Genomic DNA, 18,842 nt, shown 5'->3' on the forward strand with positions numbered 1-18,842 from the left:
TCTGTACTGCTCACGATACCACTGAGCATGCGCCCGATCACATGACGTTAGTAGTGGGGCGTGATCAAAGGAGCAGTAGCTCATAAATATGTAAGACTAGCTCAAAACGGCACAATCTGAACTGCCCTGAAACAGAGGCTACTAGAGATGGATAACAATCTTTTCCTACAAGCTATTTCGAGCAAACAACTTTTGAAACATGCTTTATGGAACTCATACACCGATATAACTTGTGGAAAAGCAGTCATAAGATGGGCACTTTAAATGTTCTTTCTTTTTTTAAACAAATGTATACAACCTTTGTAAGATAAGTCCCTGTGTGGTCTGTGCTCAAAATTTAAAGGGACAGTTCACCAAAAATTAAAAAGTACTGAAATTATGTTATCAAATGTTTTGACAATCACAATAAACTTGTAATGCATGATTTGAGTGTGTATGTTTTATGACATTCCTACATCCCAAAGACAGCTAAGATAATATGCATGTTAGATTTAAAACATTAATGTGTAAATTACCAAGCACTGACAAAAGTCAATGGTATTGGAGGCGCCCAAATAAAATTCTGCTTAGGGCCCAATAAAGGCTTAGACCGGTCCTGGTGCCAGTGGCACAACTTCAGCCTTGCTAAACTGCACCTCAATCATTGCCTGCCAGTGTAAGGAATCGAACCAGCGACCTTCAGGTTACAAACCAGACTCTCGAACCACTATACCACAACTGACTTTTTTTATCAGGTTAACAAAACAAAACAAACTATGAGTTACATGTGTTTCAAATAACTCTTTGGAGAAGATCATGCATTCATGCAAGCAATGCATTTGTGCATTCTTAAACTTTTTACACTCACATCATGATCTCATGAAGAGGATGCGTCCTCAATACTGTAAGCTTAAATTTGACCTACAGTACACATACTGATCTCTATGTGATACTGATCACACCATCATTTCAGATGCTATAGCAAAATGAAATATTTAGCAAAGCAATAAAATCACTTAAAATTGTAAGTTTGATTAAAATGTGTCTTCAAGTTACTGATAGAAAAAAAGCAAGAACTCACAGAAAAGTTAAGGTTGAATGCAAGCGCGTGTGTGCGCTCTCTACGTCAGGTCAATCTGTCTGTTAAGTCACAGGCTGAGAGAAAATGACACCTTGCATCTCTCTTCACATGTGCTTCTGACACAAGCTGCTCAACGAGAGAGAAAGAGAAAGGCCTGTCACGGCATCTGTGCATTCACTTTGAAAATTACCCCAGCAAGAATCTCACAGAGAGTTGCGGCCCAATCTGCCACTCGTGTTGCTTTTCTATTGACCAGAATAGTCAATGTGGCCTGGATTATAAAGCGATCCCTGCTTCGGTATGACACCTTTCATCCGAGCGTGCGTGTGAAGCTCGGCGACGATCTGTCGGCACAGGGGACAATCAAAGTTGTCAGACAGCAATACTGTATACATGATCTGACTTCTGCTGAGGAAAGCTACTTCATATCTTCAAACCCGTACCTCATCTCTTTTCCATTCAGACGCTCTTCTTTAAATGAATATGAACTATTCTTGAAATTCAACTCGGTAACCAGGCAAATGAGATTGTTCCAGTTTAAAATCCACGAACTCCCAACTCCTCTCCCTGTGCTGCGTTTGACCAGAGGCACTGTGAGAAGCACAATACATCTGTCCACTGTAAAGGGCTTTGGGTTCGTCTTTGTGACCTGCCTAAATCAGGAGAAGGTCCGGCGGGCCGGTCTGGTGTGACTAAAACCCAATATCACAGTCGGAAAAGCAGTAAAGGATTTTATCAACCTAACACAGTTCACCGTGCCCTGAGGTCAAGCTAAGTTTAAAAAGTACTTCATCCTATTTGAAAGATATTAATACATGACACTGAATAGGAGCACTGATCTGTGCTCAGGTTTTCTAGACCAGTGATTCTCAAACTGGGGGCCGCGAGATGGTGCCAGGGGGCCCCAGTTTGATGACATTTTATAAAATACATTAATTTATCATGAATTCTGTGTAATTAAACCTAATAAAAATAAGGCTACTAACCAACAGCACTACTTTGACTACTTTAATATGTTTTGTCTAATGTTATGGTTTAGAAAAAAAAAATTCATAAATTTTCTGTGGGGGGGTGGGGGGGCGTGAAGGAATGCACCATACACAAGGGGGGCTGCACGCTGAAAAAGTAGAACCACTGTTCTAGACTACACACTGAATGCATAAGTATTAAAGGACTACTCCACTTTGATAAAAAAATCTGATAATTTATTCACCCCCATGACATCCAAGATGTTTATTTCTTTCTTTCTTCAGTCAAAACTAACAAACTTTTGAGGCACACTTAAGTCCACTATATGGAGAAAAATCCTGGAATGTTTTTCTCAAAAAACTTAATTTCTTCTCAACTGAAAAAAAAAAAAACAAAGATCTTGGATGAAATATGGAAAATAAATGATCGGGATGTTTCTTTATGAAAGTAGAGATATCCTTTAAAACGTAAGGGTGATTCTCACAAAATCCAGACTTAGAAGGTGTCCAGCATCAGATTTTTTTAAAAAGCCCTTGAAGCCAATTTTTTTTTTGCACATATAAGATTAAGGTCTGAACTTAATATAACCATTATTTTTAGAGGATTTAAAACATATTTCCTATAGAATTATTAAATTTTTTTTAGATTATCATTATAAAAAATTATCATTACCGCAACATTATATTAAATTAATTATATGCATTTACAAACTCATGTTTCGGTTATGAGAACTAAAATGTTGTCTAGGTACTATGACAAACAAAATTTTAACTTTTATCTGGAGAGAAAAAATAAGAACTGCTTACTTGGTAGCCATCTTGAGTGTCACAGTCAATTATGTCCCTTCCAAAAAATGTTTTTTGAAAATGTTAGTTCCTTGAGGGTTTAAACAATGATTGAAAATTGTTGCGGAGGATGGGAAAACTTTTCTTGGGCACATTTATATTCCTTATTGTCTCTACATTTACCAATGATCACCAAATACCACATGTTTCTTTACTGTAAATGTTTATAGTATAACATGCACTGAAGCTTTTAATTGTTTAGATTTTTTTAATTATAAATATTTCCATGTCAAAGAACCCAAATCCAGTCATTGGGTTGCGATAATGAAAATTTTCCCATTAAATGGGGAAAAAACAACTAAATTGGTTTGTATGATGTCATTTGAAATCATGTGCAAAATAATACGTGAAGCGATGTTTGTAACTGTATGCTTCTTATTTTGATACTCTTACTTTGCATTTACTTTTTTTATCAAAATGTTTCATGACACCTCATAAGTCTAATTTCGCGAGGATCACCCGTAAGGAATGACCAAAGAAAGTTAACCTAAAAAATGTTGCAAATAAAACAGCGACATTAAAACAACATCTAATCGAAATTAAACATGTGGTGCCTAAAAACACAGTTTGACACCAAAACGAAAGCCATCACAGAAATCCACACAATTGGTATGCTGTATTTCAAAGCTATATGATATCTTTGTGTAAGGAACAGTGTTTTTATTCATTAAAAGTTCACTTAAGGCATTGGTTTCTTTGAAGTGTCATTCGCCGTTCTGTATATGAACAGGTGCAGCACTGGGGTTAACACATGAGCAAGTGATGACAAACTCTTTTAATTTGGGGCTGTTCCTCCTTTTATGCTGCTTTTAGTTACTTTGATGCTTGGCAGTGTAAATCACATATTCAATTTCACTTAATGGTGAAATATTTTTCAAAGAAGTAGTCTTCTTTTGAAAAACAAGGCTAAGTGTAAAAACAATAGGTCAGTGTGCTAAATATACCAGTCTGACTTGACTCATGCAGTCCATATGTACAAACTGAACCAAAATCAATTTTGCCTTCCTCAATTTCCTACACAGCAAAAACAGCAGCAGTTCCTCTCCAGAGAGCTTCAGAGCAAGAGCTGACAGTAACCAGAAGACCATACGGTTCTGCTCGAACACACAGATGTTCAATGCAAATCCACTGAAAGATCACACAGAGAAGCACATACACGCAGTGTGGTCACCGGCCTGCAGTAAAAAGCCCAATGGTGTTTTCCAGAACACGGCCAAGCCAAACACACCGTACCCCCAAATCCACACAAGACCTATGGCTTTGGGGAAATTTGTTCATGCAAATTGAATCCACTTCCTCTGACAAAACAGCACCGCATGAGCAGGCTGACCCCAGACTCAAGGCCATTGTACCGAGTGTTTATTTAATAGCTTCAGAGGAATTAAATGTGCTTTCAATTATGGTGCAACAACTTGTTACAATGCTGAATATTGATATGTCATTAATATAAGATTTTGTTATAATAATACAACACTGTTCATGACAATTGTTATCTGAATGACGGCTTTTACATTCTAGAGATCCAAGTAGATTGCAAAGATCCTTCATGTTCAGAAACAAGTGTGTATCTTATTGGCTTTAACACTATACTTTACCTAGAGTTAACATCATAACTTCATATATAGGGCTACTGTTAACACTTTGGAAAAAAATATTTAAGAATGTAAGTAAACTGTTTATCAGGAAACAACCAATCATAAATGTTGATGAAAGATTTGCATGAGAATTAATTTTGTACAGTCACAGTCAAGCGTTACACACTATGGTATGTCACATAAAGTCATAGAGAAACATCACAGTGAACAGTGATGATGGCAAACTTATATGCAAGTTTACAAATGGACAAGCAGTTATACATGCTCCACCTGATCAAGCAACACATTAAATATTAAACATAACCTAGGAATTATATGGTGTACATTTTATGATTTTTACATAATTTTCTCACTTTGAGTTTTTTAAAAACCAGGCTTGTTCAATCAATCCCCTTTTAAATATTTAACATAACCTATGGTTAACAGAAGTAGAAAATGAAATCAATGATGTACATATGTTGCAAATACAAATGAATTATTAAAAGTTGCATGTCGCAGTGATGGTGTAGATGAATCATCACACCTGACACCTAGTGGTCAGAATTCAACTCAACACTCTAGAGATTATAAATTATGGTCACCCACAAATACATGTTGGAAGTTGCAAAAAGTAAATACAACTTACAAAAAAATGAAACAAGATTTGCAAATCAAAAATATTTACAAAATATATCTTTTTGTCACAAACACCACTCCTGCCATTCATTTATGGATCTTGTGCATCTGTGTATTGTATTTTTAAAACATTGGAAACATTTACCATAAGGTTGTATTTGTTAACAATAGTTAAACTAACAATGAACAGTTATTCTAAGGCATTTATTAACCATTTTACTTAATGTTAGCTTTTACTAATGTTAACAAGTACATCCTCTTTTAGTGTTACCAAAACATTAACTAACGTCAATATCTGCACACAAATCTACAAATGGGTCAATGACATGCAAACATATGTGTCCAGGGTCATTACTTTACTTTACTTTAAAAGTTACTTGATACATTTATGAAATCTGTCACTTTATTCTACCACATATATATATATACATTTTTTAATAATAAATATTAATGTATTTTTTGGTATCTCAAACTTGTATAATGGCAGGTGGGGCGAGTGTCCGTACAAATTAGCAGTTTAATTAGACAACAGTTAAAAATGGTTTATATTTAGAAATTCAAATTAAAATACCTTGGGGTTGTTTTAAGTTCAAAATATTTATAAATCAAATTTCATAAATATTAGTAGCTGATGCGATAATTGTAAAACTTCTGTACAACAATTCAATGTCTTCAAATGTCAGGGTGGTACAACCACAATCATGGGCCTTTTATTAAGATGTTAAAAGGTAAACAGTAAACATGATATTAAATTTTCCAGAGGACCCAAGGTGATCCTAATGGCTGAATTAAAAGATTTTGATTGAAATACTGAAAAATAGCTATTTTACTTTCAATGTACAACCAGACACTCTTAAATTAATACTAGCTGATTTATCCAGCTCTATAATTAAAGAAAACATTGATATATTGGGATGTGCTATCATGTAATCATATTTTTTTTTACCTAAAAGTACTTTACTTAACTTAAACTATTCATGAAATATTTATTAAAATGTATGATCACTTCACACATATTTTAAATATTTGAAGCAGCTTTAGCTTTGTATTTTCTGCCATTTGTCAACAGAAAAATGCTAAAAATACCCCAGTTCTGCAGTGCAGGTGGTTGTGGGTAACATAAGCAAAAAACCTAAACAGTTGCACAACAGCTAAACAGTTGTTTCAAGATAAGACGCTTAGACGCCTGAATGTTATATACTGGCAATTAAATTTTAACATACTATAAATTTAAGACGCACTAATCCTGACACTTTATAGTATAGATAATATGCACGTTGGGATGCAATAAGCCATATAGCTTATCTCTCCACACACAAAATTCTCTTAATCAGTACAAAGAGATAACAAATATTATTTTAGGTCTTAAACACGCACCATCTGATAACACTCATGCACTCATTCAAATTTATCCTTTCGCACTTATTAACAGATAGCTGTGGGCTACGACCAGCCATATAATACAGAGACACATGAACACACATTACCCAGCATGCACCCACTCACACTTTATTAAATCTACTCACTTTCTAACTCTTGGTTTTATTAAGCACCTGGCTGGCACAACGGCACCAAAGGAAAAGCAGTTTACTGGGCTAAAGAGCTGCATTTCTTCCTCTGGGCTTTTGAGAAACTTATCGCTGGAATATCCTAAACTCCAGAAGATAGCAGAGAAGCAGCGGGCCCCGAGGGGACAGCTTAAAGAAAATGAAAACACATCCATTCACAGCTCTATCCCACTATTCCTCTGCCTGGAGATCAGCCACTCCAGAGATAATGAGTGGAGAGATTTCTATTTATAAAATTAAAAACAAGAAAGAACGAGATGAGAAGATCTGAATTCTGCTCAGTTATTCTCACTTGAATGTTGACAGATCAAATATGTGACCCTGGACCACAAAACCAGTGATATGGGTAATGTAAGAGTTTGGTTCCAAAATGCGATAAACACCATTTCTAAAAAAAGAGTAACCACCAAAATAAGTATTATATCAGTTTTAAAAAGTAAATTCTTAATTTTACACAAAATCTGATATCTGCCGTGTTATTCTGTCATCTTTTCTACCTTTTTTCCCAAAACGCGATAAACCCACTCCCACTCCTACATTCATAAATTGTAAAATTAAGATAAGATACATGTGTCAAGTTCTTAGAAATGCTATTTTATGTAAACATTTTTAAAGACAGAAATCAAGACTCTTGATGAAGAATGAATCAAAATATCAAGTGATGTTACTATGAAGCAAAAAATAATAAAGCATAAAAGATAGGGTCGCATGAACACAATATTTTTCTTATTGTGGATGTAATGTCATGACCTCTCAGCAGAGCTTTCGACCTGAGATTGAAGTGATGATTTTATCACATAACCACAAACAGAATGAACATTACACTGACCTAACACACGTGTAAAGAGCAGCACTTTCAAAAGATCGCTTTAAATACAATCCACCATTTTAATATAGGTCATGACCTGTGATGCCTCTTAACCACTTAAATCATTCAACACCATTTCTACAAGATCCTAAAACACATGACACCTCCAACATCCCTCGACACACAGGCACTGCAGTATTCATCAGACAAACAGCTGACCTGACCATCAGCACTGATTGGCTAGAGAGGTGACAGAGATGATGTCACAGCTGTGAATGAATAATCAGCTCATGGGATCAATGTTGGTGTGTTTGTTACCTGTTTTAGTGAGTGGGCTGGAAAACAGTTGCTGTAAGAGTTTGTTTTCGGACGTTCTCAAAACCACAACGATGTCTGCAGGCAGAGTGTCCCGGTTCTTCTCCAAAAACCCACTGACGTTATATAAGACCTGAGACATTTAAGCACAATTCTACATGAGACACTAAATTCTGATATGACAGTATTCAATCTAATGCTGTTAGTGCTTTCTATATTTAATACGATTGTTGCAACAGGAATTATTTAATGATAATTTCGATTGCATATATTTGAAGAGTTCAGATCCAAAGCCCTCTTAGTGCATCTGACATGTTTTCTTGGAAATGAGCATTTTTTATCAGGCTCTTATGTTTAGGTTGAATAATTTCACTTTAATGGCAATAAAAAGGTTGAATAAATGCATGCTTTCAAGGTCATTGAGTAATGTCAAATAACTCTGATGAACTTATGATTAAAAAAAATTATAATTTTTCCCATAATTAAGCAGACGTAGTAACAGTTGCAAAATAAGATGCTAAACTGGAAACAACGCAAATAATGAAAGTCAGAATTTTAAATGCAAAAATGAAGAATCTGAATCACACATTAAGGGGTGCTGTGATTCATGTAGCTGCCACATTTAAATTGTATTCAGGTTAGGGTTGTGCCGATGGACGATATCATTAATTGACATCACGATGGAGAGACACCATGGTGATGCCACACCCCCACCCCACTCCGCTGCGAGTCGACATACACTAACTCTCTTCTATAGACTATAGTTAACCTAAAATCTTTGCGGGAATTGCTCTATAAATTAAATTGAAAATATAACTAATGAATGTGCTATTTTAAATACTGTAGTCTATGCCTGAGACGTGACGTGTGTTAGCCTGTGAAAATATCCTGTCAGGCATTTGATCTTGACATTGCTAGAATCTTGTCTTTTTACATGTTGTACATTTAACTTAAAATATTTTATTTTGTACAAGAAAACAGCCCATATTAATCATTTATAAGTAGCCTATTGTAGTGTCTCGGGGATCGTGCTCATTGTTACATAGCTATGTGGCGTTACTGCACTGAAGCGGCAGTTTATATAAACCCAGAATTCAGCGAACGCCAAGAACAAGAAAACGGGAACAACACTCCAATCGAAACGCGAGATTTACAAACACAGACCATGTTTTAATTTCGATGCTTCTGGCCAGAAATACCAACTTGTTCACTTTGTCTAGTTTTAATAAGCTGCGGATTGAAGTGCTGGCTGCTCCCCGCGGTGCTGAAGACCCGCTCTGACGGAGTACTGGTGGCACAGATATTTATGTGCAACCTATTGGAAAGCGCGGAGGAGTCATTGGGTTCGTAAAATAACAAAATTATAGCTTTTAAGTACAAAATAGTATTTATGTAAAAATCTATATTAAAATAAAAAAGTGGACAACTCTGCTTAAGTGGAAGTAATAAAGTAAAATAATTAATAATAATTATATAATAACGAAAAATTTAAATACCCCCCCAACGATATCATCGTCCATCGCGATGTATTAATGTAACCATCGTCAACTGCCAATTTAGGGGACATCGCCCAACCCTAATTCAGGTCCATGTACAAACAAATTTGTCTTTTAACATTTCTCTTTTGTGCATTTAGAGGACTTTGCTGAAAGATCGATGTGGTGTTTAACAGATATTTCCAACAAACTGGTGTCTCTGAGTGGCCTGAGGCCAAGATTAAGCGTATTTAAAGTAATAGTATTTGATGAACATAAAAATACATGCTGAGAGCATTCAGTTGTCATTATCTCATTTTTGTCAGAGGTGGTTTTTGCATCTGATCTCTTCATTATATTACATAAATTAAATTAAGTAAGTATAAAAAGTACAATACTGCATTAATGTGAAGTAATATTTATAAATTATTTATTAATAATAATTATTTAGGTTTTTTCATCTGTTAGGAAAACAACATCCACAAAATAAATGTATTAAGAATTAATGTATTAAATTAAATCTGACCATGCCTGTGAAAACCCAGTTTAAGTCATTTTTAGTGATTTAATGTTTTCTACATAAAATCATCCTACATAATGTAATGAACATTCTGTGAAAATATAACCTTGATATCTTTAATATTGTCTGAGTAGTCCTGGAGAGCCGGTGCCCTGCACAGTTTAGCTCCAACCTTAATCAAACACACCTACCTGTGATTTTCTAGTGATCATGAAGACATTGATTAGCTTGCTGGTGTGTTTGATTAAGGTTGGAGCTAAACTGTGCAGGATGACCGGCTCTCCAGGACTGGGAGTGAAGAACACTGGAGTAAGATCATGTCAAAGATTGAAATGAAATGACGCTTTAATGCAGTTTTACCTTGCCAGCATAATGCTGAATCCCAAAACAAAGCTCCACACGCTTTGGTGTCCAGAAATATTTGTTTCTTAAGTTGTCTTGAAACTTATCTGTATATGAGATAAACATGTCATTTAAACATTTAATCACATCACATATCACCAGTGTTGGGGATAAAGCATTACAAGTATCGTGCATTACGTAATAATATTACTTTTCTGAAGAAACGAGTAAAGTAACGCATTACTTTATAAATCTACACATTAATATTTGAGTTACTTTTTTTAGTTTTCAGTTTTATTAATTAGATGAAAAAACAATGTACTGCATTAAACTGAATGCATTAATGTAGAATTACACACTCTATGCATAAACAGTTTCAGTCAGAAATGGAGATGGCAGACGAAAACTTGACATTTTTGCGATGGAAATACGCAAATTCTGAATGCAGAACTTCTCTTCGCAAAATTCACTTAAAAGGAACGTAAGCATTACTTTCCATGAAAAGTAACTATGTACCGCAATTAGTTACTTTTTTGGGGAGTAACTTAATATTGTAATGCATTACTTTTAAAAGTAACTTTTCCCAACAATGCATATCACATCATCTGAATTGCAAAAGACATCTCATCTACACATAAAGCAAAAAATGCACACAATTTTTCTATCCTGTTTATCAAATGAAATGTAAGTGATTCAACATTTGTAAATGAGGTTTATGTAGTTAATATGGCAGTTTTCTTCCACAGGGGTTTTAATGTTGCAACACAGAGTATACAAATTTACTTAAGTCTTACCAACAAGTGTTTGGTCAGTAGCTTGTGGGAAGCGGCTCTCTTCATCCAGCAGAGACAGTAAACCCATGGGCTTCTGCAGAAACATGTCTAGAATGGGCCTGTTGTCCTCATATTCCACCAGACTGGCATCTACACCTTCACTTTGATACTCCATCTAAAGAAACAAACACACACACACACACACACACACACACACACACACACACACACACACACACACACACACACACACACACACACACACACACACACACACACACACACACAGCACATACACACTGCTTAACAATGCATACACAATGCACTTATACAAGCAATCCAACAAATCACCTGGAAAAACAAATAATGTAAAATCTGAATGCGAATAAATATGAAATATTTATATGAAATTATTCCCTAACCACATTACATTATTACAGGTCAGGTCATGTTTGAAAAACATTCCTTAAGCAAAGCAATATTTGTGTCTACTTTATCTAATGGCTCATTTGCATGTTTTATTTAGCTGTTTTAGTTACATACACTTATTGCAGGAGAGTCTTCCCTATCTGATACTTTGGAAAATCTGCTTCAGGTTGTCGGATTGTCTGCTGTGTTCGCCCGCTGAGCTCCGGGTGGAAATATGATCACTAAACTCCCTAAATAGATTGCATTTGTCTGGATTATCTCTTGACTGTTTTTCATCCTGTGGTTTTACTACTCATCAATATTTGGCAGTAAAACTTTTACAACTACATTCTCGCCTCTTCTGCATTTTTACCAGGACATCGCCTATAAACCATGCTTGAAAATATCCATCAGAGTCCTAAAGGAGTAATAAACTGACTACCCAAGTGCAAACCAAACATGAAAATATGCCAAATTATAAGGCTGCTCTGTCTACAGCATAAAACCGATAGACCAATGATATGGTCTATTATTACCTCATTTGAAAAGGTCATGAATAATAATGACGAGCTCTCCTCTGATTGGCTGTTTCTCAGAGCAGCTCCTTCAGTAGCTCTGTGTGTGTGTAAACAGATCTTATGTTTGAGTCTGTATCAGATGAAGATACAAATTTTGAGGAATAATCAATTGTTTGGAGATGGTTAATGGACGTTTCTAAATGGTAATTTTGTGGGTTTTTTTTCAATATGGCCCTGCATAACTGTAATGTCAATAGTAGAACTTCAGCCTAAACATTAGCATATAGCATTAACTAGCATATAGCGCTAACTCAGCAGTCACAACTTTGTTTTTAGCATTGTCTCAACATTGTAATTAATTTAATGTGTAGTTTAATGTTGGGGGCTTTATGTTGAGATTTATGTTGAGTTAATGTCTTTCGCATTCACAAGGTTTACATAAGTAGGAGAAAACAATCGTGTTTGAGGCTCATGATATGTCATAACCATGTACTTCTTATTATTCATCTATAAATACAGTTTTATGGCACCTTTAATATTCAGGGTTGGTTAGTATGAAGACATTTTCTTTATAATTCTGTACAGCCGCTAAGGTCAGATATGACATGACTGACTGATGTTACTTATTCATAAGACAGAAGACCTAGAAGAGTCATGGCACTTTCTCTATCTCAATTTTATTTGTTTGTTTCCAAACTGAAGCAGACCCTTTCAGTTTCAGAACTTGAAAACTTGAAAAATATCTCTCATCGTTCAAAGCCATGTGTACAAAGAAACTCAGGTGTCTCACCTGTTCCAGAGCGAAGATGTGTTGGTTGAAGTAGAACTGGATCTGTTCATTAGCAATGTTGATGCACAGCTGCTCAAATGAGTTCTTCTTGAAGTTCTCAAAACCAAAGATGTCCAAAATCCCCACATTCATCACGCTCTCGGCCGCACTTCAAAGACACAGAGACCGAGCAAACATTACCCGACTGTCGTAGCGCATAACACCTTAAACACACTAATGACCCACACAACTGAATATTTTACAACCTTTCGACCAAACAACACAAAAACAAAGAACTTTAAAAACACAGGTTTGTTCTCGCATGTCGTTTCAGTTTAGGAAGTGCTCAGGAGCTCATCTTGTAACATTCGGTCAATGATGATCTCCTCCAGACTCCTCAGACAGTGAGCAGGGGTGACCTTCTGCGGCCGCTAACAGGTTATTAGCTGCAATAACGCTGAATGCATCTCTGATTGGAGTGGAAACGGCAGAATTTGGATGCTGTGCATTGAGGTAGAAGACGTACATTTCTCTGACAAGCAGATGTCTGACAAGAGGCGTTTGGATCAATGAACAGCTTTTCCACTCTCTCTGAAGTCTATTTAATCATCTGCATATTTTTTTTCAATGTAACTCTGTATCAAACATTTATAAAAACCTCTTTTCTTTGGTTGTGGTTATTAATATTCTAAGCTTTGCATGGTCAAACTGGAGGTCATCGCTCAAGATGATTCCTGCGCATGTAAATGCATTCCTAGTGGAAAGATTTGACGAAGATGAAAAAACGTTTGGACATAAAAAGAGGATCAATATACAGTAGATCAAAGTATAAACATCACACTGTCATACATCAAAATATGGCATTTTTGACCTTTGGCTTTAAAGCAACACTGTGTAATTTTTTTTACCTTTAAATAATGTCTCTAAAATTATTTCAGTGATGGAACAACTTTTAACTGGACAAATTGTACTGTTGCTGCAACCTGAGCAGCCTCCTAGCTGCTACAAGCACACTCTGAAAGTGGCGGTGGAGGGTAGAGCACACAGCCCCGCCCCTCCCCATGCCTGCAGTAGAGTGTCTGATACCAGGCACTGTTGCGCTTTTCAACCACATGGGGGAGCTGTAAGTCATTTTTACATGGAAACTACATAGTGTTGCTTTAACATAACATGTGAGTGGCCTCTAAACTAATAGCACCTTGTTCTGTTTCCCTGTCTCATCCGCGGTTGTAGAGGACATCTGAGACAGACAGGCTCAGTTACAGTTTGGTGTGATGCTTATCAGAGATTTGCCTGATCATCTGATCGCTTCCCCTGTGCACTTGCAGCTCTGGTAAATTCTATATTATAGTATTTGCTATTTTCTATCTAATATACAGTATATGTAGTAATAGTATATATACATATTACTGTAACTTCAGTAAGTTATAGCGGCAATCAGTAACACTGTGTCTATATCCTCTGTTACGGATTGCAGCTGTGCAATGGATTGCTGTTAACGTTACAGATAAGAAGTTACCCTCCGACTAAGTGTGGTTTTCTTGCACTGAACATTCATATTTTGTCTATTTTTATATATATATTATAAAACTGTGATTGTCAGGGATATGGCTGATCGGAAACAATAAAGGTGCATGAACAGGAGTGATTTTGTGGTCCTTTAGTGAAGGTATCATAAGGTGCCGATTATCAATTAACCGTAGGGTTCTGGATGGGATTTATTTTGAAGTACCAGATGTTGGAGTCAGCCTGTAGAAGGGCATTGATGCGGTTCACAATCCAGCTGAAGAGACGGCCGTAGAGGGCTTTAGACATGGCATCCCTCACATCAGTGGCCTTGTCTACAGTGTTGGTGCGGATGATGGTCTCCCCTCGAGTTACAACGCACTGAGAGGTCAAAGCTTCCTGAAGCTCTTCAGGACCGATACTGAGAAGAGCAGCCGCTATCCACAGACACAGAGAACATGTTTACTATTGGCTCTGAGATTTACTGTAGTTCAATATGATATACGACAATAAATTCCAAAAACTAATCTTCAAGAAAAGCTTAAAATATTTTAAATGTTTTCAGATATAGTACCCATATGTCTTTACAATAAATCTTATTTATGTGTATATTTTTTATTTATATATAATAAAATATATCAAAATCTAAATAAATAAGGGAAATATTTAAATGTTTTTTTTAGATACATACATGCATGTGTGTGTATTTATATATTCAAAATAATTACACACAGTTTATACACATATATTATGCAAAAACTAACTTATTTTGTAAGCGATTAATCGCGATTCATCTTTTGACCACCTAATAAAATTACAAATGTATTGATGACTGTAATATTTTTGTAAGAAGACTCATACCGTTGTCTAAGGCCTCAGAGTTGGGTACCTCACTCATGTCACTCTGATGCTGTGAAGTGGTTGATGTGAATTCAATATTTCCTGTGTTTAAAATGGCTGCTAGGATCCTGTACACTGAATTCACTTCCTGTATGATATATATATATAAAAAAATCTATGTTTGTGTATTGAAATGCAGCAGATATGTGTTATGAGACAGGCATTAACTTTTCACAAATGACAAAATGATAAATCTGATTTTCAGACTTGACCTCCTCCGTAAATCCTATGATTCGGAAACAATCCTGAATAGCGTCAAACTGCTCTGAGTACAGTTTGCTGGAGATGATGTCCTGCATCACTTTACTGTTAACACAGTCAATATATCTGCAAAACAAACAAATAACATGAATGACTGCAGGTATGTTATCCAGGTTAATGTGTTGTACTATTACATTAAATGTTAAACTACACATAAAAAAAACAACAACAGCATATAACCATTTTCGACCTGGGGGCAGTTTTATTTGGTAGCCTGTATTTCTTGAGGTTATCTTGATGGTAAAGACCGGCGTAGATGTAGTAAAATATGTGAAAGTTTTTTTCACCCCTGTAAGACAAACATAAGCAGTGATGTAATGAGATGATAAAAAGTTTTTATATTTAAAACGCAATGATAGGACAAACATTTTATGGTCCTTAGACTTTCACAGATGTTGTCTGAGGTCACTAAACCCTTATATATTTTTTCTATTTTTTAACCCACTTTCCTCCAAACACAAAGAGAATATTTTACTAGCCATCCAACTCATAAATATAACATCCAGTTTCAATGGACAACAGATAAAATGGCTTGCTAATGTCTTTTCCTGGTGACTTTAATGTTCTGATGGTCATAAATTGTGGTAAAGTGGTTCTCACGCAGCCTGTTTGATGACTCTTGATTTTTCCAGAAGGTACTCAGAGATTTTAGCACCCATCACCGCCCCCGTAGGTGTGAACTTCATCTCCAGATACTTTCCGAATCGGCTGGAGTTATCGTTAATGGCCGTGCATGCGTTACCAAACGCCTCCACCAGGGGATTCACTTGAAGAATCTTCTCACGAAGTGTTCGGTTATTAGCCTGGATGCAGAAAACAACAGATGCAGATAAAAAACAGAAATCAATCATGATAATTTGACATCATCATATTAATGATCCTAAAAAACTATTTGGTTAGTTAACCTGACAAATAAACAAAAATAAGTTACGCAAACAGCAAATAAATTCATTTCTCTGGCCAAAATATGCTTTAATTATATGCTAATATATATTTTGTAGAGAGTAAAGCTTAATTAAATATCTTTTTTAACCACCATATATTGACATATATTTCGAAATTTATTTCAAGGGCAATTAATACATGTCTAATTTTACAACCCATACATATTTTTATTGGCTAAAAAATAAAAGTTTGTATTAAATCTATAAGTATAAAATGTATAAGTATGTATAACATATTAAATCATAAGTATATTTTTGTAGTTGAGCAGTTTAAATGTAATTTAATTAAATTTTAATGTTAATGTTACGTTTACAGGTTTGTAACATACAAAGTTTTTATTTCAATGCAATGTTAATATAATGTGTGAGTGAATGGGTGAATGTGAAGCAATATGTAAAGCGCTTGGCTGGCCATTGGTCTATGAAAGCGCTATATAAATGAAGTCCATTTACCATACATGCTTTAAAATATATTTATTTTTAAAATATATTTCAAAATATCCAGAGAAAAATAAGATATTTTTGGTGTATGGGTAGCAGCAGTGCTGAATAATGTCTCAGTTTGCTTTTTAATGAGCATGCAATACAACATATTTCATTTCCTTTATGCATTTGGCAGACTTATTTTACCTGTATCGGGATATTTACACTCTAAATACTGTAGTTAGCATGTATGGTTATTCTAACCCTCATGCAAACTGAATCCTGGGTTATCTGTTTTACGCGATTTATACTTAACCTTGGTTTACTTTATTCCTAAACCCTAGGTTAACGTTATTATTTGTAGTTTCAAGAGTCATGAGTTGATTATAAGCGATGTCAAACTGACTGAATTTAAATAGCGTGCTGTCGTTGTACATAACCACCCGTCTCACGCTTTCACGTCAGGGACAGAACAGGTCACAACGTAAATCTCACTTGGCTGTTTTAAGCCTCCTGGGATGTAATTTTTACTTAAATTCAGGTATTTTTAGTACACATATGGTGAAACAGTATGAGGTACGTGATCTTCAGTTTCTGGTTTGCTGTCCGTTGCTAAGTATTGAGTCATAACATTCTAACCCATTGAATGGGTAACCCTGCAAAAGAAGGGGTAGCTCTGCTTTGGAGCAGGTTTTAATAACCCTGGGTTAAATTCAGGGATAACCCCGCTTCAAAAATACAAGTGTGAAACTTTAGGTTTAAAAGCAGGGTTTAGAACGAAAATAACCCAGGGTTAAGTGCAGTTTGAAAAGCCCTAAATAGACCTTATGTATCTATCTTAAAACTTACAAATCTTTGAGTTTAAAAGAATCTTAACATGTTAGATATTTAATTTAAGTAGTTTACATCAATCAGCTCATAATTGAAGCATTTCTTTTGGACTGGTAAAGTACATACAGTATGAATGTATTAGCTAGTGTATAATGCATAAGTGTACATACCTTGCCTAGAAAGGTGAGATGTTGTACGATGAGGTGAGCACTCTCAGTTTTACCAGCTCCACTTTCTCCACTGATGATTATACACTACAAACACACACAACAATGAAAACAAAAACATTTTTTATACACAAAGCCAAAAACACAAAATACATCAGTCATTTCACTTAAATAGTCTTAATGAATACACCTTAATCGACAGACAAACAGAGAAAGAGAGAGAGTGGTACCTGATCTTTGGAGAGTGTGACCATGCTCTGATAGGCTGCATCAGCCGTGGCAAAGATGTGTGGAGGGTTAGTGGAGCGTTTCATCCCATGATAGAGCTTCGAGAACTGAGAACAGAGGGCATTCTTTACAGACAGGAAACTACATCTTACTCTCCACAGGAAAACCTTTGATTCAGGAAGCCATCTCAAAGTGCATGCCACACAACAAGTGCATCACTATTTGCTTTTGCTTTCTTCATTAAAAAAGAGTGTTAAAGCTGCAGTTTCTTAATTACATTAACTATAATTTTGGAAAATGGAAAATACAAGTATGTGTGCTGGAGATAAACTCTACAGGATTTTGACCTTTCATTCAGACGGTGATCTTTGACAAAGCCAGCTGTCTGGAGTTGGCTGAAAAGATCTCACCTGTGGAGAGTAAATGCTGAGGTTCTGGAAGGGGTTTAAGGCTATGAGGATGTCACCAACATACGTGTAGATCTGCAGTTCTTCATATCGCCTCTGAAGATGTGTGATGATTGTTTCCTTTACAAGAGAGAGAAAACATTCATTCAGCTGGCATATCCAAGCAAATAAACATTTAATTTGCGCAGACGGGGTCATTTCATTTCTAAATTCATTTGAGTGAAGCAGGGACATTATTTAAAGGAACAATGTGTAAAATTGATGAGGATCTTTTGACAAAAATGCAATATATTATACATAACTATGAATTCAGTGGTGTATAAAGCCCTTACACAATAAACAGATATGTTTTTATTACATTAGAATGAGCTGTTTTTATCTTCATACAATGGTTGCAATTCACAATCTCACCGCTAGATGCTGCAAATTTATTGTACAATTTTAGGCCATTAACAGACTACACAGAATATCTGGACTTGTATAAACGTTTCACATTAAAGGAACAGTATGCAGGATTGTGGCCAAAACTGATATTGCAATCACAAAACTTGTGGCTAAAACTGGTACTGCAATCACATAACTGGTGACCAGAACA

The 18,842-nt window shown here is 35.6% G+C and overlaps 1 protein-coding gene across 1 annotated transcript in view; it reads right to left on the bottom strand.

The window, feature by feature from the left end:
- Window positions 1-18,842, bottom strand: part of myo3b (myosin IIIB) — a 146,416-nt gene that overhangs the window by 75,965 nt on the left and 51,609 nt on the right. The window contains exons 14-25 of the mRNA XM_073811996.1: window positions 18,251-18,367; window positions 17,843-17,947; window positions 17,616-17,699; window positions 15,848-16,050; window positions 15,438-15,536; window positions 15,199-15,313; window positions 14,948-15,074; window positions 14,313-14,523; window positions 12,602-12,749; window positions 10,907-11,060; window positions 10,131-10,219; window positions 7,779-7,908 (exon numbers count right to left, since the gene is read on the bottom strand). Coding sequence (XP_073668097.1) covers window positions 7,779-7,908; window positions 10,131-10,219; window positions 10,907-11,060; window positions 12,602-12,749; window positions 14,313-14,523; window positions 14,948-15,074; window positions 15,199-15,313; window positions 15,438-15,536; window positions 15,848-16,050; window positions 17,616-17,699; window positions 17,843-17,947; window positions 18,251-18,367 — 1,582 coding nt within the window. The remainder of the gene's footprint in view (window positions 1-7,778; window positions 7,909-10,130; window positions 10,220-10,906; window positions 11,061-12,601; window positions 12,750-14,312; window positions 14,524-14,947; window positions 15,075-15,198; window positions 15,314-15,437; window positions 15,537-15,847; window positions 16,051-17,615; window positions 17,700-17,842; window positions 17,948-18,250; window positions 18,368-18,842) is intronic.

This window comes from Paramisgurnus dabryanus, chromosome 15, assembly GCF_030506205.2.
Source record: "Paramisgurnus dabryanus chromosome 15, PD_genome_1.1, whole genome shotgun sequence".
In the NCBI taxonomy this organism is placed as follows: Eukaryota; Metazoa; Chordata; class Actinopteri; order Cypriniformes; family Cobitidae; genus Paramisgurnus; species Paramisgurnus dabryanus.